General features: G+C 46.0%; 1 protein-coding gene and 1 non-coding gene across 3 annotated transcripts in view; both read right to left on the bottom strand.

Annotated features, from left to right (window-relative positions):
* The window catches only part of SUSD3 (sushi domain containing 3), a 111,915-nt gene extending 88,838 nt beyond the window's left edge, over nt 1-23,077 (bottom strand). For both annotated transcript variants that reach the window (XM_038740394.1, XM_038740393.1), the window contains exon 1: nt 22,617-23,077. In XM_038740394.1, the coding sequence (XP_038596322.1) occupies nt 22,617-22,707 (91 nt within the window). In that variant the 5' untranslated portion in view covers nt 22,708-23,077. The remainder of the gene's footprint in view (nt 1-22,616) is intronic.
* Nucleotides 23,078-26,003: 2,926 nt separating this feature from the next.
* On the bottom strand, nt 26,004-26,142 carry LOC119920642. The gene has a single exon (XR_005448373.1). It is a non-coding gene; the product is annotated as a small nucleolar RNA SNORA7 (small nucleolar RNA).
* Nucleotides 26,143-26,533: the final 391 nt, after the last annotated feature.

The raw sequence follows: 26,533 nt of genomic DNA, 5'->3' as shown, positions 1-26,533 counted from the left end.
CTTAACTTCTCTGTGCCTCAGTTACCTCATCTGTAAAATGGGGATGAAGACTGTGAGCCCCAAGTGGGACAACCTGATTACCTTGTATCTATGCCAGCGCTTAGGACAGTGCTTGGTACATAGTAAGCGCTTAACAAATACCATTATAATAATAATAATAATAATTATTATTATTATTATTATTATTGTTACTGTCTGTTTTATTGGATTATGGCCGTCCTTGGCGCCCCTAGCGGATCTACCTTCACTCAGTTGAAAGAGTTAATCTGCGGCAAGGTTATAAAACGTCATTTCTCATTGGTTAATCCTCGACATGAGCCGCGTTCTTTGATTGGTCCTTGCCGACAGGCTCGGAGACTTTACTAAAGCTTTACTAGAGACGGTTAGAATGTTTCTGACAAGTCAAAATTGGGAGCCGGGAGGGGTTTGGAGCCGACAGAATTTGACACTTTATTTAGGGACGGAGAGGATGTGTATCCTTCCCCCAATCCACTGTCCCTGCTGCGAGAGGGGTTTGGGTTTGGGGCCGAGGCCGCCGCGTCTCAGCGGAAGCTTTATTAAAATCCCCCTATTCCCGGGTAATAGTTAGATCAGAGCGGGACTCAGAGACTGGGGGACGGAAAGAATGCTTATGAACCGTCAAAATCCGTCTCCTTCCCCGCTTCTAAGATCAGTGCCCCTGCTACGGGAAGGGCTTGGAAGCTGATTTGTACTTCCCAAGCGCTTAGTATAGTGCTCTGCACACAGTAGGCGCTCAATAAATTCCCCACAGCACCTGTATATATGTATATATGTTTGTACATATTTATTACTCTATTTTACTTGTACATATCTATTCTATTTATTTTATTTTGTTAGTATGTTTGGTTTTGTTCTCTGTCTCCCCCTTTTAGACTGTGAGCCCACTGTTGGCTAGGGACTGTCTCTATATGTTGCCAACTTGTACTTCCCAAGCGCTTAGTACAGTGCTCTGCACACAGTAAGCGCTCAATAAATGCGATTGATTGATTGAATGAATGAATGGGGTTGCCTCTCCCCCACGCCCTGGAGGCGGAGGGGGGCCGGGAGAGGTAGTAGCCACCCGGGCTCCTCGGGGCCCAGACCCCTGGGTTGGGGGCGAGGGGCTCACCAGCACGGGACATTTACTTCTTTTCCAAATCGAAAGAATGTTCTTCTCCACTCCCCCCCGCCCACCCCCGCATCCGGCCAGTCACAGCCACTGTGTAATTGTATTTACTGAACGTTTACTACGTGCAGAGTACTGTATTAAGCTTTGGGAGAAAATCCAAAGGTGGGGTCGGGAGCGCCCCCGCACCGGGAAATGCAGTTTTTCTACCGGGCAGCAGTAACGGCAGCTCTCCTGCTCCCTCCCTTCCCGCATCCCCGAGAGAGGCAGTGGCGGGGGCCGGAGGGGCAAATTGGGGTCCTCTCTGCCGCGGGTGTCAGTTCCAGGTTCACCCCACACACACGCACACGCGCGCTTCGGTTACGGAGGAAACAGAGCTCGGTCCCCGCGGTCAGCCTGGGTTCCTTCCTCCCGAGCTTCACGGAAAGTCCCGCTACATAGGGCGACCAAGTATTTCAGTAGAGAAGGCACACTGATTGTCCTAAACACACGGGGGAGGGCTGTCTTACATAGTTCATCCTGAAGGATTTCTGCTGAACAACGAACGAGTCGTCGAGAAAAATGTGCCACCCTTTCATGGACCCCACTGGCTCCAACTTTATCTATACGGATGATCCCGGAATCTACCCCGCTAGCCCCGACCAACCAATTCCTCTGCAATCTCGCACTTCTTGCCTCCGTGGCACCTTTACACTTGCCATCTCCTGCCTGCCCTTTCAGCTCAATATGTCTAAAACTGAACGCTTCACCTCCCCTCCCAAACCCTCTCTTCTGCCTAACTTTCCTATCCCAGTGGACACCACCACTCTTTCTGTTCAACCTGTCCAAAGATTGAAACCTTGGCATTAGGTTTGACTCCTTTCTCTCTTTCAAGTCTCACATTTAGTCTGTTAACTCCCGTCAGATTCCCACCCACCCCAACCACCACATTTCCTGGATCTGCCCCTTCCTCTCCATCCAAACAGTCACCACCCTGGTTCCACCCTTGTCACATCCTGGCTTGACTACTTCATTAGCTTATTCATTGGTCTCCCTGCTTTCAGTCCATTCTTCACTCTGCTGCCAGGATCACTTTACTAAAACATTTGCATACAGCTCTCAAAAACCTCCATTGGTAACTGATTCCTCTCTATATCAAGTAGAAATTTCTGACCATCAGCTTTAAAGCTCTCTTCCTCCTTATCTATCCACTCTCTTCTCCTACTATGCCCCAGCTCACACTCTCCCTTCTTCTCAAGGTAACCTAATTACAATGCCTCATTCTCATCTCTTCCACCCCTGACCCCTTGCTCATGCCCTTTCTCTTATCTGGACCTCCTTCTCCCTTCAAAACTGCCAGACCATAATTCTCACCATTGTCAAAACCCTTCCAAATCAATCAAGGGTATTTACTGAGTGCTTACTGTGTGCAGACTGCTTGGGTGAGTATAAGCATGGCCTAATTGGTAGAGCATGGGCCTGGGAGTCAGGAGACCTGGGTTCTAATCCTGACTCCATCACTTGTTGTGTGACTCTGGGCAAGTCACTTCACTTCTCTGGGCCTCAGTTCCCTGTTCTATAAAATGGGGATTAAGATTGTGAGCCCCAATGTAGGACAGGGGCTGTAACCAACCCAATTTGCTTGTATCCACCCCAACACTTAGCACAACGCCTGGCACATGGTAAATAGTTAACAAACACCATTATTAATATTATTTTTACAATACAGCAAATTGGCAGGCATGGTCCCTACCCACAATGAACTTTTAATCTAGGGAAGGAAATCACATTTCCTCCAGGAGGCCTGCCCAGATGAATTTGTTTTTCCTCCCCATGTCATTTTCTCTAACTACCACCTCAACACTCATGTACTGTGACCAGTGTTGCTGCTGGAGAATCTTCCCCAAAGCCACAGAAAAAAGCTCCAAGCAGTTGTGGTTGCTCTGCCCGCCTAGGCCACGAGCATATACGGGCTGCTGGCAGAGGCAGGGGAGGAGTTCCTTCAGTTGCATCTCTCCTTCCTCCTGCCACTCAGCAGACTGGTAGGGAGTGGGGGGCTGGGTGAGGAGAGAGAGAGAGAATGCATGGGCCACACACAATCTCACAATAGGTAGTGATTTTAACATTTTGACCTTACAGTTTAGCTCTCTAGGCTATAACTTTCTTGTGGGCAGGGAATGTGTCTAACCAACTTTGTTGCATTGAACTCTCCCAAGAGCTCAGTACAGTGCTCTGCATACAGTAAGCATTCAATAAATACCACTGGTTTATTACAGTGTTGCACTGTTGATGCATAAACTGTTTGGTGTCCTTTTAAATGCACCTATTGCATTTCGTGGTGTGACCTAAGGCAATGAATTGCATACACAGTTTACCTACTACTTTCCTTTTATGCAGTTCACCTGTCACTTTCCCTCACTGCCTAGAAATGGCCTTATATAACAGTACCTGCTTGATATTTTTTCCCCAGACCTAACAAAACTTTAAATATGACTATTATATTCCCTTGGACTAATTCACCTTCAAATATTTAAAGTCACATTGCCTTTGTCACCCACTCAAGAGCTAACCTTTGCAATCAAGGCCAAATGATGACTTTTTGCAACTGGGATCAGGTGTGCTAGCTTTGAACCTCCCCTGCCCCAAAGTTCTTAGAGAGGGTGCCAACACTAACACGCATCCCCTTGCCCTCCTTATAGCATACAAAGTTTAGGTCACTTTCCCCTTTCCTTCCCCAAACCCTTGATGTTGGTCTCTTGGCTGAGGACACCCTACTCATCCCTGTGGTACAGCAAGCTACAAAATGTGCCTATTTCTGTGGGATCAACATGGAAGGGGCTGACTTTCAATTACAATCACACATACACAGTCATTCGTATTTATTGAGTACTTACTGTGTGCAGAGTACGTGTATTAAGTGCTTGAAAAGTACAATATAACAGACACATTCCCTGCCCACAATGAGCTTACAGTCTAGAGGGGGAGACAGACATTAATATAAATAAATAAAATTACAGATATGTACATAAGTGCCGTGGGGCTGGGCCGGGGGGGGGCGGGGTGGTGGTGAATCAAGGGAGCAAGTTAAGGGAGATGCACAAGGGAGTGGAAGAAAAGGAAAAGAGGGCTTAGTCAGGGAAGACCTCTTGGAAGAGATGAGCCTTCAATAAAGCTTTGATGTGGGGAAGAGTAATTGTCTCTCAGACATAAAGAAGGAGGGCCTTCCAGGCCAGAGGCGGGATGTGGGCGAGAGGTCGGCGGCAAGAAAGACAATAATAATGATGGTATTTGTTACGCAATCACTATGTCCCAAGTACTGCTCTAAGCGCTGGGGTAGGTACAAGGTAATCAGGTTGTCCCATGTGGGGCTCACAGTCTTAATCCCCATTTTACGGATGAGGTAACTGGGGCACGGAGAAGTGAAGTGGTTTGCCCAAGGTCACACAGCAGACAAGTGGAGGAGCCGGGATTAGAACCCACATCCTCTGACTCCCAAGCCCTTGCTTTTGCCACGAAGCTTCACTGGCTTTCTAAGGATCATGGTACATTGAGAAGATTGGCATTAGGGGAGCCAAGTATTTGGGCTGGGTTGTAGTAGGAGTGTAGTGAGGTGAGGTAGGAGGGGGCAAGGTGATTGAGTGATTTAAAGCCGATGGTAAAGAGTTTCCGTTGGATGTAGAGGTGGATGGACAACCACTAGAAGTTCTTGAGGAGTGGGGAAACACTCCTGAACATTTTTGTAGAAAAATGATATGAGCAGCAGAGTAAATCCCCTATCAACAGCATATACCATGCTGCTACTAAAACCAAATCACTCCAAATCAAAACTTGGCTGAATATTTTTTCCACTTTCCCTGTTTTCATCCTGAGTCCTTCACAAATGTTACATTCACAAAACATATGCAAGCAGCTAAAAAACTCCAGTAACCAGACATATGATTTCCAGTGGAAACAATGACTACTCTTGCTCTCTTGCCCATACTAAAACTGGGTTACTTTGAAACAAGAGCTTGGTTCTTTTCATAAGAACTACATTAAATGGTTTCATTCTCACTCAGCAAAACCTGTGAGATCCCATGCATTTCTGTTCACTTTTTATGAAATTTAGTTGCACTATTATTAAATAATTAACATTGATATAGGTAAACGTTTCAACAGCAAATCTGAAAATGAATTACCCAGTAGCTAATATTTTCTGCCTTTCTGCAGGTATCTTCAATCGATCAATAGTAGTTATTGAATTCTTGGGGGAAAAACATTAGAAGACACAATCCCTGCCCTCAAGAAGCTTACCTGATCTAGTGTCTTCCAATTACCTGGTATATTGGTGCCAAATTCCAGGAGCTGGCTACATAAAAGTTATTGATAATTAATGGTATTTGTTAAGCACTTACGATGTGGCAATCACCATTCTAAGCACTGGAATAGATACAAGTTGATCAGGTGGGACACAGTCCCTATCCCACTTGGGGTTCCCAGTCTAAGGACATCATCATCATCAATGGTATTTATTCAGTATTCAGTATTTATTCAGTGCTTACTGTGTGCAGAACACTGTACTAAGACCTTGGGAGAGTACAATACAGAGAAGCAGCATGGCTCAGTGGAAAGAATACAAGCTTGGCAGCCAGAGGTCATGTGTTCTAATCCTGACTCTGCCACTTGTCTGCTTTGTGACTTTGGGCAAGTCACTTCACTTCTCTGTGCCTCAGCTACCTCATCTGTAAAATGGGGATTAAGACTGTGAGCCCCATGTGGGACAACCTAATCACCTTGTATCCTCCCCAGTACTTAGAACAGTGCTTCACACATAGTAAAGAAGCAGTGAGAAGCTGCATAGAGAAGCAGCATGGCTCAGTGGAAAGAGCACGGGCTCGGGAGTCAGAGGCCATGGGTTCTAATCCTGGCTCCGCCACTTCTCAGCTATGTGATTTTGGGCAAGTCACTTCACTTCTCTGGGCCTCAGTTCCCTCATCTGTAAAATGGGGATTAAGACTGTGAGCCCCACGTGGGACAACATTGATTACCTTGTATCTCCCCCCAGTGCTTAGAACAGTGCTTGGCACATAGTAAGCACTTAACAAATACCAACATTATTATTATTAGTAGTAAGCACTTAACAAATACCATCATTATTATTATTCCTTCTAGACTGTGAGCCCATTGTTGGGTAGAGACCGTCTCTATATGTTGCCGATTTGTACTTCCCAAGTGCTTAGTACAGTGCTTTGCACACAGTAAACACTCAATAAATACGATTGAATGAATACAGCAGAGTTGTAGACATGATCCCTGCCCATAATGAATTTACAGACTAGAGGGGTAGACAGACATTACTATAAATAATTTTCACTATATTATATATATATATACACATATATATATATGTATATATATATATATATATATATATATATATATATATATATATATATATATAAGTGCTGTGGGATTGAGGGTGGGGCAAATACCAAATGCCCAAAGGTCACAGTTCCAAGTTCCCAGCTGATGCAGAAGGGAGAGGGAGCTGGGGAAAAGAGGGCTTAATTGGGGAAGGCCTCTTGGAGGAGATGTGACCGTAATAAGGCTTTGAAGGTGGAGAGATTTGTGGTCTAATGTACATGGTGAGGGAGGGAGTTCCAGGCCAGAGGGAGGATGTGGGAAAGGGGTTAATGGCAAGATAGATGAGTTTGAGGCACAGTAAGTAAGCTGGCACTTGAGGAGCAAAGTGTGCAGGCTGTGCTGTAGTAGTAGATTAGTGAGGTAAGGTTGGAGAGAGGGAGCAGCTAATTGAGTGCTTTAAAGCCTATGGTAAGGAGTTTCTGTTTGATGCAGAGGTGGATGGGCAACCACTGGAGGTTCTTGAGCACTGGAGAAGATATGGACTGAACTTTTGTTTTAGAAAAATGATCAGGGTAGCAGAGTAAGTGTGGCCGTACTCACTGCGCGGCCTTGCTGCTCCCGGAAGGATCCTCTCCTCAGAGCGCCGCCATAGACGCCCGGGACTCCGTTCCCGAGAGGCCCGCCCGCCATCACACCCCGCGGCCTTGCTGCTCCCGGAAGGATCCTCTCCTCAGAGCGCCGCCATAGACGCCCGGGACTCCGTTCCTGAGAGGCCGGCCCGCCCGCCATCACACCGCGCGGCCTTGCTGCTCCCGGAAGGATCCTCTCCTCAGAGCGCCCCCTTGGCCCCCTCCTGCTCCCCCCCATCCCCCGCACTTAAGCGACCTTCCTTAAAGTGCCCCCCATCGCCCCCTTCCCGGTCCGGTCCTGACTGACTCCCCCCCCCCCCCCCGAGAAAAAGGCCCTTGTTATCACCAAAAGTTACATTAACAACAACCTCATTCGCACCTACTCAGCCCTCCCATGCTAGTTGGCTGTTCACTCCTCTCCCCAGGTATCTCTGCTCCCTGATCCCCTTAACAGGTCCACCCTACTCCAGTACATAATAGTTTGTATCTGCTCTCTGTGACATCATTATCTGCCAATTTTACTATTGCCATAGCATGTTAATCGTTTCACTACTCCCAGTGATGCCATCACTTATTTATATCATTGCTACTGTTTTGTCACTTCTGCATCTCAATTGTTAACCTCCCGCTGTACTGTCACTCGCCCTGCTGACCTCACCATGAACTTTCAATTCCCTTGCTCCCAACTGCCATTCCCATTCCTCACCTTCCCCTTCCCCTCTCCCACCCAGCTTTTTCCCTCCCTCTCCCCCACAAAGACGACTCCCCCTCACCCCCTACCAAGGATCCCTCTGTACCAGCGCCAGTCCTCCACTCCTCCCTCCCAGCCCCCTGCCCCCCTTCTCCCCGCCCCCACCCCATCCCAGTTCTCCTTTTCCATCGCCACCCCTCTTCCCACTCTCCCCGCCTAGGCCCTCGCCAACTCATCCCAATCCAAACCCTCCCCACGCCTCGCACCCTTCCCCCTCCCTCGGCAGCTACTGCCAAGTGTGGCCTCTGGAACCCCCGTTCCGTTATAAGATCCCTTTCATCCTGGACCTATTCCTTTCCAGCGCTCTACTCCTCCTCGCCCTAACTGAAACATCGTGGTCTCCAGACGGCACGGTCTCTTCTGCTGCTCTCTCCAGTGGAGGCCTCTTCTTCTCCCACTCCCCCAGACTCACCAGAAAAGGAGGAGGTGTCAGTTTCCTTCTCGCCCCCTAATGTCGCTTTCGCACTATCCCTCCTCTCCCTTCCCTTTCCTTCGCTTCCTTTGAAGCTCATTATTCGCCTCTACCACCCCCTCCAGACTCTTGTAGCCGTCATCTACCGCCCCCCCCCCCCCGGCCCTACCTCCAACTTCTTTAACGATTTTGACCCCTTCCTCACCTTCCGTCTCTCCTTTACCATGCCCACTCAGATCCTCGGAGACTTCAACATCCACATGGATATCCCTGATGACTCCTCTGCCGCCCGCATTCTATCTCTCCTTGACGCTGCCAACCTCTTGCTCCACCCCACCTCACCCACTCACCAATTTGGTCATACCCTCGACCTCATCATCTCCTACCGCTGCACTGTGTCCACCCTCACCAACTCTGAAATCCCTCTCTCTGATCATAATCTTCTCACCTGCCTCCTCACTCACACTCCTTTCCCCTGTAAATCCATATTACTCCCTCACAGAGATCTCCACTCTCTTGACCCCATCCATCTTTCTGAGCGCCTCACACCCCACCTTGCCTCCCTCTCCTCTCTACCCAGTCTTGATGATCAGATTACTGCTCTCACCTCTACCCTTTCTACTCAGCTAGACTCACTCGCTCCCCTTTCTCTTCGCTGCTCTCGTACCACTAACCCACAGCCCTGGATCACTGACACTGTCCGCCTCCTTCACTCTTATGCTCGAGCTGCCGAACGCTGCTGGCGAAAGTCTAAACACCATGCCAACCTCGTTCACTTCAAGTTTATCCTTTCCTGCCTTAACTCAGCCCTCTCCTCTGCCAGACAAAACTATTTCTCCTCCCTCATTCACACCCATGCCCATCATCCCCGTCAGCTCTTCCGTACATTCAACTCCCTTCTCAGGCCCCCGGTTCCTCCCCCCTCCTCCTTCCCTCACCCCCAATGATCTGGCCTCCTACTTCATTAACAAAATTAAATCCATCAGGTCCGACCTCCCCAAAGTCACTCCCCCCCTTTCTCCAACCCCCCGGCTCTCAACACTCTCTGCTACTCTCCCATCCTTCCCAGCAGTATCCTCAGAGAAGCTCTCCTCCCTCCTCTCAAGTGCTACTCCGGCCACCTGTGCTTCTGACCCCATTCCCTCTCATCTCATGAAATCTCTCACTCCATCCCTTCTCCCCTCCTTAACTTCCATCTTCAACCACTCACTCTCCACTGGTTCCTTCCCCTCTGCCTTCAAACATGCCCATGTCTCTCGCATCCTAAAAAAACCCCTCTGTTGACCCCACCTCACCTTCTAGTTATCGCCCCATCTCTCTCCTACCATTCCTTTCCAAACTCCTTGAATGAGTTGTCTACACACGCTGCCTCTAATTCCTCAACACCAACTCTCTCCTCAACCCCCTCCAGTCTGGCTTCCGTCCCCTACATTCCACGGAAACTGCCCTCTCAAAGGTCATCAATGACCTCCTGCTTGACAAATCCAACGGCTCATACTCTATCCTAATCCTCCTCGACCTCTCAGCTGCCTTCGACACTGTGGACCACCCCCTTCTCCTCAATACGCTATCCAACCTTGGCTTCACAGACTCTGTCCTCTCCTGGTTCTCCTCTTATCTCTCTGGTTGTTTATTCTCAGTCTCTTTTGCAGGCTCCTCCTCCCCCTCCCATGACCTTACTGTGAGGGTTCCCCAAGGTTCAGTTCTTGGTCCCCTTCTGTTCTCGATCTATATTCTCTCCCTTGGTGACCTCATTCGCTCCCACGGCTTCAACTATCATCTCTACGCTGATGACACCCAAATCTACATCTCTGCCCCTGCTCTCTCCCCCTCCCTCCAGGCTCGCATCTCCTCCTGCCTTCAGGACATCTCCATCTGGATGTCTGCCCGCCACCTAAAACTCAACATGTCCAAGACTGAACTCCTTGTCTTCCCTCCCAAACCCTGCCCTCTCCCTGACTTTCCCATCACTGTTGACGGCACTACCATCCTTCCCGTCTCACAAGCCCGCAACCTTGGTGTCATCCTCATCTCTGCTCTCTCGTTCACCCCTCACATCCAAGCCGTCACCAAAACCTGCCGGTCTCAGCTCCGCAACATTGCCAAGACCCGCCATTTCCTCTCCATCCAAACCACTACCCTGCTCGTTCAAGCTCTCATCCTATCCCGTCTGGACTACTGTATCAGCATTCTCTCTGATCTCCCATCCTCGTGTCTCTCCCCACTTCAATCCATACTTCATGCTGCTGCCCGGATTGTCTTTGTCCAGAAACGCTCGGGGCATGTTACTCCCCTCCTCAAAAATCTCCAGTGGCTACCAATCTGCGCATCAGGCAGAAACTCCTCACCCTCGGCTTCAAGAAATACAACTGATTGATTGATTGATTGACTCAAGGCTCTCCATCACCTCACCCCCTCCAACCTCACCTCCCTTCTCTCCTTCTACAGCCCATCCCGCACCCTCCGCTCCTCTGCTGCTAATCTCCTCACCGTGCTGTGTTGTCGCCTTTCCCGCTGTCGACCCCCGGCCCACGTTATCCCCTTAGCCTGGAATGCCCTCCCTCCCAACATCCGCCAAGCTAGCTCTCTTCCTCCCTTCAAGGCCCTACTGAGAGCCCACCTCCTCCAGGAGGCCTTCCCAGACTGAGCCCCCTCCTTCCTCTCCCCCTCGTCCCTCTCTCCATCCCCCGTCTTACCTCCTTCCCTTCCCCACAGCACCTGTATATATGTATATATGTTTGTACATATTTATTACTCTATTTATTTATTTATTTATTTTACTTGTACATATCTATTCTATTTTATTTTGTTAATATGTTTGGTTTTGTTCTCTGTCTCCCCCTTCTAGACTGTGAGCCCACTGTTGGGTAGGGACTGTCTCTATATGTTGCCAGCTTGTACTTCCCAAGCGCTTAGTACAGTGCTCTGCACACAGTAAGCGCTCAATAAATATGATTGATTGATTGATTGATTGATTGGAATGGAGAGGGGAGAGACAGGAGGTAGGAAGGTCAGCCAGGAGGCAGATGCAGTAATAAAAGCAGAAGAGGATAAGTACTTGGACAGGTATTAAATCCCCTTTCTGCAGTCAAAATGAGTTTGAGTTTCTCATAATCTGCACAGCTATCACCTGGAGTAAAGAAGCAGCACCTTCCTTTACTGTTTTAGCGGCATCTGACCATGCTTAGGTGTGGCCTGTGGCATTTTACCCATGTTTAGATTTTACAGTGCTTAGTATCCTCACATCCACAATAACTTCCACCTCCCCCCACAACTATCTCTCAGCCATCTGTCAGCCTTGTTATGTACCTGTTATGGTGCTTGTTGTGTGCTTACTATGTGTCAAACACTGTTCTAAGCACTGGAGTAATACAATTTAATCAGATCAAACACAGTCCCTGTCACATATGGGGTTCACAGTCTAGGTAGGAGGGAGTAGGAATTAATCCCCATTTTACAGATGAGGAAACTGTGGCACAGAGAAGTTAAATGACTTGTCCAAGGTCACACTGCAGACACGTGGTGGAGCTAGGATTAGAACCCAGGTCTTCTGACTCCGAGGCCTGAGCTTGTCTACTAGGCCACACTGCTTTTCAACTTGTTCAGTAAAGCCCAGGGATGTAGAATGAGTTGAAACAAGTGATGCTGAATTTGGAAGTGGAGTGCTTGTGTACATATCTGTAATTTACTTATTTATATTATTATCTGCCACCTCCTCTAGACTTTAAATGCATTGTGGGCAAGGTATGTGTCTGTTTATTGTTATATTGTACTCTCCCAAGTGCTTTGAACAGTGTTCTGCACACAGTAAGAGCTCAATAAATATAACTGACTGATTGACTGTTCCTGATGACCACTGTTCTTTTGGCTAGGTTTGTCTCCTTTAGCTATAGACTAGAGTGCAAAACTTTGACTCCAGAGGGTACCTTGATGACAGTGAATTAAAGAGGCGCCTAGTGGAAAGAGTCTGGGAGTCAGGATTCCTCGGTTCTATTCCCAGATCAGCCAATGGCCTGCTGTGTGCCTTCAAACACCTTAAACTCTCCCTGTCTTTGCTTCTTCATTTGTAAGATGGAGATAATAGTACCTGCTTCCCCCTACTTCACACAGAATATAAGTGGTGTGAAAGCATTTTGGAAAAATAAATGGTATATGAATTCAAGTTATTATTACTCCAGTCTTCCTATGGTCCTTATTTAATAAATTAAATCTCAAGAGCTAGAAAAGGGTAACTGTAGCCCAGTAATTCAGAGATTTCAGGACTAGTTTACCAAAGGACAATGAAGTAATGGAAAGATTTAACTCTCAAGTAGGATAACAGGGAGGCTTCGAAACTGTTGCAATCTATCTACTAAAGAATTTAGGTCAACCCTGCAATTCTGGAACTCGAGCAGATTCCTTCATTAGGAATCAAATAGTGATAGAAGTACAGAATGAGGCATATGGAGAAAGGTACTGGAAGTGCATAAACTGTATATAAATATAACAATTAAAAATGTGCCAAACAGCTTAAACTAATTCATTATGTGATAATAATAAATAATGGTATTTGTTAAGTGCTTACTATGTGCCAAGCACTGTTCTAAGCACTGGGGTACATACAATGTAATCAGGTTATCCCACGTGGGGTTCACGTCTTAATCCCCATTTTACAGATGAGGTAACTGAGGCACAGAGAAGTGAGGTGACTTGCCCAAGGTCACAAAGCAGATACGAGGCAGAGCCGGGATTAGAACCCAAGTCCTCTGACTCCCAAGCCCATGGTCTTTCCTCTAAACCATGCTGCTTCTTATATTGTATGAATAGATATTGCATTATGTATGCAACTGATGGGAAACAATAATGAGCAAAGTTATATGTTAGAGAGGGTAACAAGAAATTTAGCCACCATGGGGTTTGGGGTATGGACAGAAGGGAGAGAGAGAGGGAGAAGGAGGGAGAGAAAGACAGAGAGAGAAGAGAAAAAAGGGGGAAGGTAGAGGAGGGAAAGAGAGAGAAAGTGAAGAGGAAAGGGTGAAGGAGGGAGTGAGCAAGAGAGACAGGGAAATGAGAATAGGAAAAAGAGAGGAAGGAGCTCATCCTCTAGACTGTAAACCCATTGTGGGCAGGGAATGTGACTACCAACTCTATTGCACTGTATTCTCCCAAGTGCTTAGGTAGTGCTCTGCACACAGTAGGTGCTTAATAGATACCATTGATTGATGGAGAGGTGGGGGAAGTGGGGGAGGGTGGATGGAAATGAGAAAGGGAAAGAGAACCTCCTAGTTGGGTCTGGGCTGCTGCTACTTGGCTCAGCTACTCTGCCCAGGCTGGAGGACCTGGTGGCTACCACTGTCATCATCCAGATGGAGGTGATGGGGAATGGGAGGTGGAGTGGGGAGGGCTGATAGCAGACAACAGGAGGCTGGTGGCAACTGTGGCTACTTGGGTATGCAAAAAGTGACACTCCCAGGTTGGAAATAGATTCCAACATGGCCAGATGATCATTTCCAGCCATGCCCAGGGACTTCTCTCCTCAGCCCAAAGAAAAGCCAGGTCACCTTAATATTAGAAGATAATCTGAATTTGGTTGATATAGAAAAACAGCTTGCATTTGGAAAATGTCAGATCACAAAGGATGAACAAGGATATCCCAAATAATGCTAGTTAGAGGGAAACATCTGCACACTGCAAGCACTGAATAAATACCATCGATTGCCTGATGAGGAATAATGACAAAGTCCTTTAAGAAGGTCAACCAGAGTGAAAAGACAGTCTGGAATTGTTTAATATATTTACATTATTGTTCATTTTTGAATATCATATGTGAATATTTATTGAAAAGGGAAGATTTTAAGATAGTATGCCTTTAGAGGCCAAGAAGCAGAATCGGCAGGAAGCAGCAGAGCACGAGAGAGACAACTGTAGTTTAATCTTACAAATAAATGATTTATGGTTTCATAAAGCATGCAGCAACTGGTCTGATCATCATCAAAGACACATAACCCCATGTAGTTGGTGGTGTAATTTCTGTGAGAAGTTCAAAGTCTTTGGAAATATTTCATTAATCCATGGTGTCTCACCAGGAGGTGCATATGTAACAAACAATATGATTTTCATTTCTCAATTGAGAAAATTTTCCAAGACCACAAACAAGGCAGAGAAGGATGCAGGGAGAAAACCCAGGCACTGGAGTTCAATCCTCTGGTTCTAGCAACCTTCCTGCAGAAAATATTCTCGTTTAGTATGCCATGGCACTCTTGTATTATTAGGCCTGCAGGCAGACTTTCCAGAAACTCTTACCCTCCTTTCGTTTAAAAAGAGAAGACTGAAAATAGGCCCTGAACATTGAACCACTTAAAACAAAAAACAAAAAAATAATAACAGTTGGAGGCAAACTGGGAATCTAGAATTGGGCCTCCCTCAGTACTGAAGTAAAGAGCAGTGAGAAAAATCAGAACAATTAACATTTTCAAGGTTGCTAGCCCAGAGAAGAGCCCTTCTCTCCCATCTCCAATAATCTATGCAACCTGCATTGCAAGAGCAAAGAGAGCATCAGTGAAAGAGATCCAAGAGTCTGGAAGATGCAGTTGCACTTTCACAATTTTACACTTACATAAGCTTTTAACTGTGTCTTTGAAAAAAATCTGCTCATTTATCCAGGGGGAAAGATGTGAGGCTTGACAAAGGAAGGCATTTGCTCTGCTTTAATCAATGGCTGTTTTTTCCTCAGGATAAAATATCCAAATTTCCCCAAGTAGAAATTTTACAATTTTTACCCAAAAAACATTTCTTCTTGGTACACAGTAAGATTTTATCTGGCAGCATCCAGGAAGAGACTTTAGGGAAGGTAACAATTCTAACTGCTTTTCAAAGAAGTCAAAAGATGTATGTCTTTCTTCATTGCTAGAACCGCCAGTTGTCTCTCCTCTCGACTTCTAATTTCTTACTTGAAATTACAGAATAAATATTTCTAAAATCTTACATGAGTTGGAAAACAATCCCCCCCCCAATATAATTGCCTATGGATTTTCACAATTGTTCCAGCTGCTTTGAATTTCTAATAAAATTGTGAAAAATTGCCAAACATAACTAGGACTATTGTGACAATCTGGCAAAGACAAACACAAGTTTTGCCCACATCTGGCCACCACTGTAATTACCACAGAAAATAAATCTTTGATTGTTCCCATAAAAGTAGCATACAAATGTACTCTGGAAATTACCTCTTTTTTGGTATTGTTGAAGATTTTGAATTTTGACATGTAAACCAAATGCCAATCCTAAGAAAAAGCCACTGATTTCATTAAATAGAATAAAATCTTTCTCTAAAGTATACCTGTCAGGATGTACAAAGCTGGGCTGGTTTCATAATTATCCAAAGTCTCCCTCTCCCCACCCCCAAAAGTCCAATTTATGCAAATAGCGGACTAATCTGTCAAATAGGCACAAGTGATTTGAGCCAGCAAATATAAGACCTGAAAATAGCATTTCCCTTCACACAAGCCAGTATCTCATCAAAATACCCATTATTTTGACTCATGCGGTGGCATGTCATGTCACTGTCATTGTACATCTCTGGAACCAGCTCTTGCCAGGGGGAAAATATCACATTAGGGATCAAAAAACAGATTACTTTTCCTCCCAGAAGTCACTTGTAGAAAATATAAATACCATGCATACCGGTGCAGTTACAGTTACAAGAGCAAAAGAAAAAAAATTGAAGACAGAAAAGAGTTTTGCTCTGAAATTAGGAGTAGAGGTTTCTAAAGATGTGGGAAGCCCTCACACCTGTGTTTTTGCTTACTGCCACTGGTCAGCTATCCAGAAGCAGTGATGATTCCTAGGTGGGAGTATGATGGGGGCCTAACCCTCGTCTAAGTAGCTAGCTGTGTCGAAGTGGTAACAGAGGGTTCCCGAGGGGCCCAAGAGTATTGACATGGGAAACTTCCTGCATGCTGCTGCTCCTCCTTCCACCCCCTCCGCCCCCAACCACCTTAGCTGAATGCCTCCCCGGCAGCAATAGAAGTCAGCAAGTCGCAAAATCAACTAATAATTCACAAACTCCCTCTTAAATAGGAATTCTAGTTCTGAAACTGAAGCAACCAAGAACACATATGAACATACACATACAATGAATAATCACATATTCCTTATATCTCATATATGACTGTTGAACTTAATAATAATGATAATAATAATTATGGCATTTGTTAAGTGCTTACTACGTGCCAGGCACTGTACAAAGAGCTGAGGTGGATACAAACAAATTGGGTTGGACACAGTCCCTCTCCCGCATAGGGCTCAGAATCTTAATCCCCATTTTACAGATGAGGTAACTGAGGCACAAAGAAGTGAAGTGACTTGTCTAAGGCCACACAGCAGACAAGTGGTGGATCCGGGAACCCATGACCTTCTGACTCCCAAGCTCATGCTCTATCCACTGTGCCATGCTACTTCACTTGATGCGATATTACCACTGGGTACAGGACAACAGTGGGGCTAAACAACAATAACCACAAAATACAATTTCAGGTTCAAGTGAAAAGTATATATTGTAGTGTATTATTGCTTGATCTTAATAATAATAATAATTGTGGTATTTGTTCAGTGCTTACTATGTGCCAAGCACTGCACTAAGTGCTGAAGTAGATATGACATATGCCAATTTGACACAGCACTCTTCTAGGTGAAATGGGGGAAGACCCTTAAAGTCAGTGGGGACAAAGGGTCAAGGAAAGGCAATTCTATAGCTCCAGATTCCACAGGGCCCCGTTTATAGAGCACCCTGTCCCTCCCTCTGCTTCCCCTTGCTCTTCTCCCCATTTTCTTGCTCATTCACCACCAGTTGGGAGGCAGATGCATGCTGAATACTCTCTCTTATCTCACCCCTCCTCCCATCAGCCACGATGTGTGCATTTCCATCCTTCCTTCATTTCAAAGGATCACCAACCTGCTAAGCTTTCGGGTTTTTCTGGATATGAACATGTCCCAAAGTACAGAGTATGGGGAGCAGGACAAACCCAAACATTTTCTGAGAGTTTAACCCAAAACAGAACATCTAGCCACCTTAGATCAACTCCTTTTTGTCTTCTTGTAGAGGAGTGTGTGTACTTGAGTATGGACATTGTTTTAAAATGTTTTTCAGATCCTAGGCAATAAAACCAGAAACTAACAGTTTGGTTATTTGCCTAGTCGGGTGGCTAAACAGAGTACAAAGGGACTGTGACCACAGGATCCTGCAGACTGGAATCCATAAGCATTTTGGTGAATATTTAAACTTTTTGAAATGCTGGTAGTGGGCAGTGTACTGTAAAGACCAAAATACTTGTGGTGAGAAAGTAACTGAGCAGGCAGTTTAAAGAGACTCTCCAAGACCTTGTGATTACATAAATGATTCTAAGGCTTTGTTTACACAAGAGGCTTAGACACCTTATGTGTGGCATTTTCTCTTATTAGGAAACCAGTACAATTACAATTTTTCAAAAGAACCATTAACCTAGGCTTCCTCAAGGGACTCATAACAGTTAAATCATTTTTTTAAAAAAGCAACCCAAAATCATATACATCAAAAACTAAATTCCAAACAATGTATGAGTCTTTGGCTTGTCAGTATGAATTGTTGGACGTGTTGAATAAACACCTCATGACAACACACTGGAGTTCTGCACAGTCTGAAATGACTCAATCTAGATCCAGGTCAACCCAAGTTGAGCCAAGGAATTTGAGGCTACCTATGACCCAAGCTTGCTTTTCCTTTGTCTGGGTCCAAATGAGTCCAACCTATTTTGGGGGAGGGCTGGGGGGAAGGACCCCTTCTAGATTGTGAGCCCGTTGTTGGGTAGGGATTGTCTCTATCTGTTACTGAATTGTACTCTCCAAGCACTTAGTACAGTGCTCTGCACACAGTAAGCACTCAATAAATACAATTAAAAGAACATACACAACAAAGCAAGAAGGGTCACACAAGGAGAAACAGCAAGGTCTAGTAGAATGAGCGTGGGCCTGGGAGTCAGAGAACAAGGGGTTCTAATCCCAGCTCCACTATGTGATGGCTGTGTGACATAGCCTGTGTCCAGCCTGATTATCTTTTATCTACCCCAGCACTTAGTACAGTGCCTGGCACATAGTAAGTGTTTAACACATACCATTTAAAAAACGATAAAGCAAGTCCTAACTTTCAGAGCAGGGTTTCACATATATGCTCTGTATTGTTCACGTGTGATTCTAGTTTCAGAGGAAACCCACACACTTCTGCATATGTACACAGTACTGAGAAGGCACACTGAAGTTACAGTCACTGTTCTTGCCAGAAGGTTCAATTTAGAGCCCTGCAAAGGCAGAAAAATCAGTGGCCCAACCTGGACTGAGCTGTGTCCTAGGGGTTGTAGTTCCAGGAATCCAGTGGAACAGTGATACTGCCATAAAAGTGCAGTAGCAGTATAACAGTGAGACAATAGCTGTCACAGTCCCCCAGCCTAAAAGAGGAACCTGCAGGGGTATGGAAACAAAATTTGTTCCAGGCCCTGCAGGCCTTGCAAACTGACCTGAGCCTGTGCAGGTTCTCCTGCAGACCCTCCCTGGTATGAGGCAACCAGCCCCGAGGATGGGGAGGGGGTGGACCTACTTACCCCCTCTAGACATGTCCACCTTCCAAAAACTAAGCTGAGGTCAGCAGGCCAGATCCAGGCCAAAGCAGAGTTCTTCAACTGAGAGGGTCCTAGTGTCATGCAAGAAGAAACTTGCCGATGCCAGAGATGGAAACAACTCTGAGGTCAGCTAATCCAAACCTCACTTTGAGCTCAGGAAGGCAATACAATTGAAGTAAATGTTATGTGCTCACTTCCTGCTTGGCAAAGAACCTTCTAACACTTCTGCAAAGTTGGTCAATGTGATGAACTGTTTGGACTGCTGAGGCCCGGGGAAATTAATGCTTAAAGCAGGGATCTCCCTTTCAGAGAACTGCCTACTAAACCGGAGATTAGCTGAACCCTCATTTAGATGATCCTGGAGTAAGTATATTCCCTTTGCTTTAGAAAAAAGGCACTGTGCATTTCAAATGGTACATTCTTATAAAATAGCTTTAAGGTTTGACAGCAGTAGCAATCATGTAAAGGTTAGGCTGGCTTGACACCCTAAAGAAAAAGGGCTACCCATCTTCGAAGCCTGTAATTCCATTATTCGTTTAGGGAATATGCGGGCGAGGGAAAACTAAATGAGTACTGGATTTGCACTCACACTTCCAGAACCAATAGGTGCTTAGTGGTTAGTGGAACTAGGTGAATATGGACTAATCCATGACAGAGGCTGCTGACTTATGTACTCTTGTCCTGGCTCCTGGCCCATCTTCAATGGCATGGACAGATTTCCTAAATATATTGGCAGCAAATGCAGTGTTGGACTATGAACACTAGCCAGAGGAAGACTATCACCTGATAAGGGAGATTAGCCATGAATAATAACAGTACAAAATAATCATGGTATTTGTTAAGCACTTACTATGTGCCAAACACTGTACTATGCACAGGGGTAGATGCAAAATAATCAGGTCCCATATGGGGCTCACATTCTAAGTAGGAGGGAGATCAGAATCATTTTGCAGATGAGGGAACTGAGGCACAGAGAAGTTAACGTGACTTGTAACATATGGCATTACAAGAGTTGTGTATGACTTCAACTTCATTTCCCAGCTACTTCCTGCTAAGTTCCTCGAACTATATGGCCATACATGATCTGGCTGAAGATCTCAAGTCAAAGTCTTAAAATGTAAACTGGATGACAGGTGAGAGAAATGGGAGAAGTTCTCAGGTGATACAAGCACATCAAATAACACTAGTGTAGGATAGTCATTTAAAATATTTTTAATGTACTAGCATTAAATTTCAATGAGGGGTGCACAAATCATTATTATATTAATTATTGCACCTAAGTAGCTGGGCTGAACTCATCAAACAACAGTATTTATTAAGCACTTACTATGTGCCGAGCACTGTACTTATGAGAGTACAATTCAATACTTAGACTGAGAGACCAAAGATTTGCCTAATTTATATAATCTACCAAAAACATAATTCGATGTGCTTTTAATTCATAGGCAAGTTCTGTGGATATGTGTGAGAATAGAGGGATTATACAAACGTTGGTGTCACAAACCTTCCTTAAAAATGGGCACTTTCTATCCTGCAAAATGGGGATTAAATACCTGGTCTCCCTCCCATTTAGACTGTGAGCCCCATGTGGAACAGGGACTGTGTCCAACCTGCATATATTGTATCTACCCCAGTGCTTAGTACAGTGCTTGGCACATAGTGAGTGCTTAACAAATACCACAGTGATTATTATTATATTATTATTGTTTGCAAGAAAATGTAATACTTTAAGTTAACCTGCATACTTGTCAGGGGATGATCTAATGAGCCCTAGGCTTTGAGTTTGTTATTTCTGTGAAGACTCATTTCCTTTAAAACTTTCATTTCTGCATGCTCAGTGACCCTAAATTTAATACCCTTTCCAAGGTAAGTATCCCTCCATCATTCCCTAATAGTCTACGGCTATTTTTTTTAGTGTTCCTGCAATCAATCAATCAATCAATCAATCATATTTGTTGAGCGCTTACTGTGTGCAGAGCACTGTACTAAGCACTTGGGAAGTACAAGTTGGCAACATATAGAGACGGTCCCTACCCAACAGTGGGCTCACAGTCTAGAAGGGGGAGACAGAGAACAAAACAAACATATTAACAAAATAAAATAAATAGAATAAATATGTACAAGTAAAATAAATAAATTATTTATTTATGTATCCATGACTCACTTTGTAAAGTTGCCTGGGAAATCCAGCAATGCCCCTGTGGTGTGGTTTTAAACTCCAATTCATTTCTTTATAGTATGATCCTTGACACAAATCACATAAAATGAGCAAATGTAATTAGTTACCTTTGGGTAGCTGAACTGCAATAAAGTGTTCCAACTACTAATTCCAGAAAAGAGAGATTTGCCTTTAGGAAGTTTTCACAGTAGACTGTTTCTATAATGACCCCTTCAGTATGCTTACATGTAAAGTGCATCCAGCCATGACCAAAAATATGATCCACAGTAAGCAAGGCATTAAGCCATGTAAATCGAGGAACAGTTCTGCATGCAAAAATTAGAAAGTGGGAATTACAAACCTGAACTTTTTTTAAGAAGATTATCTTGTGCATTCACTATTTCCCTATACCACATCAGTCTGTCTTTCCTTTTTGGTAAGGTCACCTTTATCAAAGCCTTAATTAGAATACAATCTGAACTGATTTTTCATACAGTTACAGCTACTTAATTTATTGATTCCTATGACTGATCCCTTAGCAAATCCTGTCTGGTCAAATGTTCATTCCATTTAAAACTAGTCTTCCTTTAGTAGAGCTCTCAAACTATTATTACTGGATTTCCCACATTCCTAATTTCCAAACTGGCCTTATCCCAATAAATGAAAGAAGGAATGCCTAGCTTGAGCCAAGAGAACATAGACTCACACCTTTCGAACCCCATCACAATGAAATCAGTGTGAAGCTGAAGATTTGCTTGGGGCATTTTTTTTTTCTAAAACAAAGTTGAGTAAAACAGAAGAGAATGCAATGATTATTTCTTAGAAGCAGACAGGGTCCAGGGCTACAGCTGTTTCCTACAAAGATCAGAGGTTTGTTTTATTTTTTGAAAGATCCTGCATTTCTCCCAGCAAAAACACGTCAAATTAAGCATTGATCATATTCCAAATAACTTCAAAGCTATTTTTTTTGGCTATTGCTCTGAATTCAGATTTTGTTTTGTTTTGTTTTTAATCGAAGAAACCCCTTAAATGCATTCACCTAGGGTGATGCAATAGAAGAATATTTCACTACCGGCTTATTCCCAAGGTTCCTGAATTAAGCAAAATGTCCTATGCCCCGTGCCAGGTACCAAGAGCCTCTGAAAGGATAACGGCAGAAGTGCAATGTTCGGGATTTTTCGGCGTCCGTGCAACTCAAGGTGGGTTTGAAATCGGACTGCCCAGAGCTGCCCCTCTCTTGAGAGGAAAAATGCTCACAAGTTTCCCCTCTCTTGCAGATCCAGTTAGGCCCAGTAGCTACACCGAGATCACCGTTCGATCGTCCCAGAGAGAAAGGGAAAGAAACCTCAGCACTACAAATGGATTCTGAAGCTAAAAGAAACAAAATCAGAACCTTCTTTTGGCGGCATACTGCCTAGTTTCAGTCCAGCTCTCAGGTATCCCTGCCCAGGCTGTGGCCAGCCCTCCGGGCATTCTCTGGACTCTCAAGATCTCCTCCGGAGGTGTCGGAGGGACCGGGGGTGGGGGGTGGGGGTACTGGCGAGATTGGGGGAGCTGGCTGGAGGCGGAGAGCGGACTCAGGTCGCTTACCTGTGTGGTCTTTCGGGGTGGTGGGATTCCCTCCTTCGGCCAGCACCACAGTCCGGGACAGGTCGAGGATGGAGGCGGTGGCTGTTGGCATTGCTCCTGGCCACTTTGCTCCTTTCCCCTCCCCGGGCTGCGATTTGGACTGAGAGACAGGAAGAAATAAAGAGAAAGCGCAATAGCAAGACAGCGAGCCCGCGAAGCCAGAGCCAGGGAGAGCAAAAGGGAAGGAAGAAGGCAGCCGGAGGGAGGGCAAGCGCCGCACTTGGCTGTGGCAGGTGAACCCCTTCGGAGGGGCCCTCCCTCTTCTTCTCCCTCCTCCTCCTCCTCCTTGCCTCCCCCCGCCAGCGCAGCCCTACTTGCCGCTAAGTCCCTACGGGGTAAGTGCCGCTCGGCCCAGCTTTTTTGGAACTGCGGCAGCTCTCGGCTCAGAGAGCGGGACACGCTACTGCCGCCGAGGCTAACTGGGGGCTGCGTCCTAGCTCCCGTGCAGCATGTACGCACGGCTGGAAGCCGGGCCTGGGCACGAGGCAGTTCCGGGCCGGGCACGGGGGCGGGCCGGGCTGGGATCGGGGCTGGTCACAAGGCAGGTCCGAGCTGAGGTCGGGGCTGGGCACGGGGCAGGTCCGGGTCGCTCCAGAGCTCGGCCCGCGGCTCTTCCCGCCTCTCGCTGCAGGAGTCGTGCTCTTTTGCTCGATCGCTGGCTTCTCCTTTTCCCCAACCGCAGCCGCTCCGCCTTCTCTTGGCCGCCCCTCCGCGCGGCAGCCGCAGCGGGGAGATCCCGAAGGAAAGAGTTGGGGCGAGGACCTCGTGTTTCGGGGAGAGAAGGGGAAGAAAGTGGTGGGGGGTGGGGGGGTAGGAGTGGGGTCCCGGCAAACCACAGAGACAGGACGCACGATGCTCGCAGGAACCGATGCACATGCCCGGGCACTTACCGATTTCGAGGTATACGCTTCACCGGGATGAACGCACCGATTCCCACAGACTCATGTACACCCTCAAGCATGTGGAGCCACAACACGCCGATTCTAAGATATTCTAGGCGAGCCGCACGCCCACTGAATGTAATAGTAGCAGGCGTAGGAATAGTAGTAATGATGTTTATTGAATGCCTACTGAGTGCCATGCACTGCATTCAGTGACTGGTTCAGTACGACTGAAGCAAAAGCCATTCTACAGAAGGGGTTTATAATCGTGGGGGCAGTAGAAAGAAGAATCTGTTAGGGAGTAGAATATCCCCAAATAAAATATCAGGCTAAATCACGAATTGTACAATTGAATAGACACAGACTCATAATCAATCCATGGCATTTACCCAGCAATTACTGTGTGCAGAACACTGTACTAAGCGCTTGGGAGAGTTCAATCCAACCAGAGATGGTAGACACATTTCCCACCCACAACGAGTTTATCGGGTAGAGGAAATAATAATAATAATGGCATTTGTTAAAGGGCTTACTATGTGTCAGGCACTGTACTAAGCATAGGGGTGGATACAAGTAAATCGGGTGCCAGGTGTGGCTGTTGGGTCGATACGACTTTGTTGGGAATTAACCATGGAGAGCTTGTTGGAGGAGGTGGGATTTTGGGAGGCCTTTGAAGATGGGGAGGGCTGAGATCTTCTGGATTTGGTGGGGAGGAGTTCCAGGTCATGTGAACAGCATGAGCAAGCAGGTCAAGAGCTAGCTACAGTTAGACGGTGAGCCTAGGAGGAGCAGAGTGTGAGCTGGGGCAGCAGGTGAAGAGAGCCAATATTCCAGATGGAAAAAGCTGGAACAGAGCCTTGAAGCCAATGCTGAGGAGTTTTTGTTCAATGTGGAGAGAGATGGGCAGCTGTTGGAAGTGTATGAGGAATAGAGAGATGTGTGCTGAGCAATGTTTGAGGAAGATGATCTGGGCAGCAGTAGGGAGAAAGGGTGGAGAGTAGAGGCAGGGAGACCAGTGAGGAGGCTGAATCAGTAGTCAAACCATGGTACAACAAATGTGTGAACTGATGGGAGGCCTGTCTGGGTGGACCTGGGAAATTTGGGGAGGAAGAATTGGCAGGATTTAGCAGGTCCACTGAATTCGGGAGCTGAAAACTAGTGACGAAAAGTGAGGGTGACACCAAGTTTGCAGACTTCTGGGACAGGGATGATGGAGGTGTGATCGACAGTGACGGGGAAGTTGGGAAAGCACATATAATACCATACATGCCCAGGTTGTGACTAAGGTGACTGGGCATTTCAATTTGGGCAATCACTGTTTTTCTGCATCTCTCTGGCTCTGACTGTTCTCTTTGGGTACATCTCTTTGCCTCTGGGTGTGACTTTATTTCCTGTTACCCTTAAATGCCCTGTCCCAGGCCATGCTAGAAATTAAAAGGTGGCATCTATATTGTGGACAGGGCTATCTGAACTAACATGCCCTGTAATCATCTGAAGAACCTGTCAAGAGAAATGAAAAAGCAATCAGTGAACCCCTTAATGCAGAGATCTTCATTCATTCATCCTGACTCAGAAAATGTTCACTTAATCCCTCTCCCCCACCTCTACTTCTGTTGCAGTCTGCCAACAGTGATGGGCTACTAAGCCGATCAGGACCGTGCTATTTTCACCCAGGGGCTTGGAAGGGCCATCTGGCCCATCTCCAGTCCTCCCATCCCAGAAACATAGGTGAGAGGAAGAGAGAGCTGGGCTATGTTATTTTATTCAACGCACCTTTTTTTATTGAGGAAGCAGGGAATCAGCCGAAACTAACTGTAGGCCAGGAACTAATCACTCAGGTAGTCTGAGATGAATTCGCAGAAGCACTGAAAAAAAATAGCTGGGGTTAATAAAGGGTTTTTCCTTGGGTGAGGGAGGGGGGAGGAGGTTCATTTAAATCTTTGAAATTTTAGTAGTACTATACCTTGTTTTTACCGGACATCCTTCTCCAAAGAGCTCAAAGAGCATAGCATATAACATTGCAATTCTTGCCTTAGAGTGAGTGCTAAAACTCCAGTCTAAGAACTTTCTGTCATTCTTCTACTCTATAGGATCTCCTTAAAACCAAGGGCCCCTGTTTCTTCCATAGGTTCTATTTGGCACTAAAGACTAGGAGTGCACTCAGGAAAGGTTAGATGATCAGAGAATATGGGAAGTGTAACTCAAGATGGAGAAAACCTGGATTCTCTACTTCTCGTGTCTTGACTTGTCTTATGCTGTCGAGTCATCTCCGACCCATAGCAACTCCATGGACACATCTCCCCCAGAACACCCCACCTCCATCTGCAATCGTTCTGGTAGTGTGTCCCTAGAGTTTCTGTGGTAAAAATATGGAAGTGGTTTACCGTTGCCTTCTTCTGCGAAGTAAACTTCAATCTCTGCCCTCGACTCTGTCCCATGCTGCTACTGCCCAGCACAGGTGAGTTTGACTTGTAGCAGATTGCCTTCCACTCTCTAGCCACTGGCCAAAGCTGGGAATGGAATGAGCATGCCTCTGGTTGACTCTCCCTCCCATAGCCCAAACTGGTAGAGTACTGGAAACTCTCCAGGTATGGTCCTGAGAGGGGATCTACTTCTCATATAGGCTATTAAATAACTGAATCAATCAATGGTATTTATTGAGTGCCTGCCGTGTGCTTAGCACTGTACTGTTTGGGAAAATACAACAGAGTCAGTAGACATGTTCCCAGCCTACAGGAGGCTTACAGTCTAGGGGGAAGAAAGACTTTAAATAAACTGCAGCAATGTATGTAAGTGCCGTGGGTGAATGTCAAGTGCTTAAAGGGTGCAGATCCAAGTTCATAGGCCACACAGAAGGGAGAGGGAGTAGAGTAGATGAGGGCTTAGTTCAGGAAGGCCTCTGGGACAAGATGCAGTTTTAATAAATCCCACTGAGGGCCTGTGACATGGGATTAATAGATGCTCTCTACCTGCCTCACAGGGATGTTTTTACAAGGG

The sequence above is a fragment of the Tachyglossus aculeatus genome, chromosome X1 (genome assembly GCF_015852505.1).
Source record: "Tachyglossus aculeatus isolate mTacAcu1 chromosome X1, mTacAcu1.pri, whole genome shotgun sequence".
Lineage (NCBI taxonomy): Eukaryota > Metazoa > Chordata > Mammalia > Monotremata > Tachyglossidae > Tachyglossus > Tachyglossus aculeatus.
The sequence above is the reverse complement of the archived record's forward strand: the minus strand, read 5'-3'. Positions and strand labels throughout refer to the sequence as shown.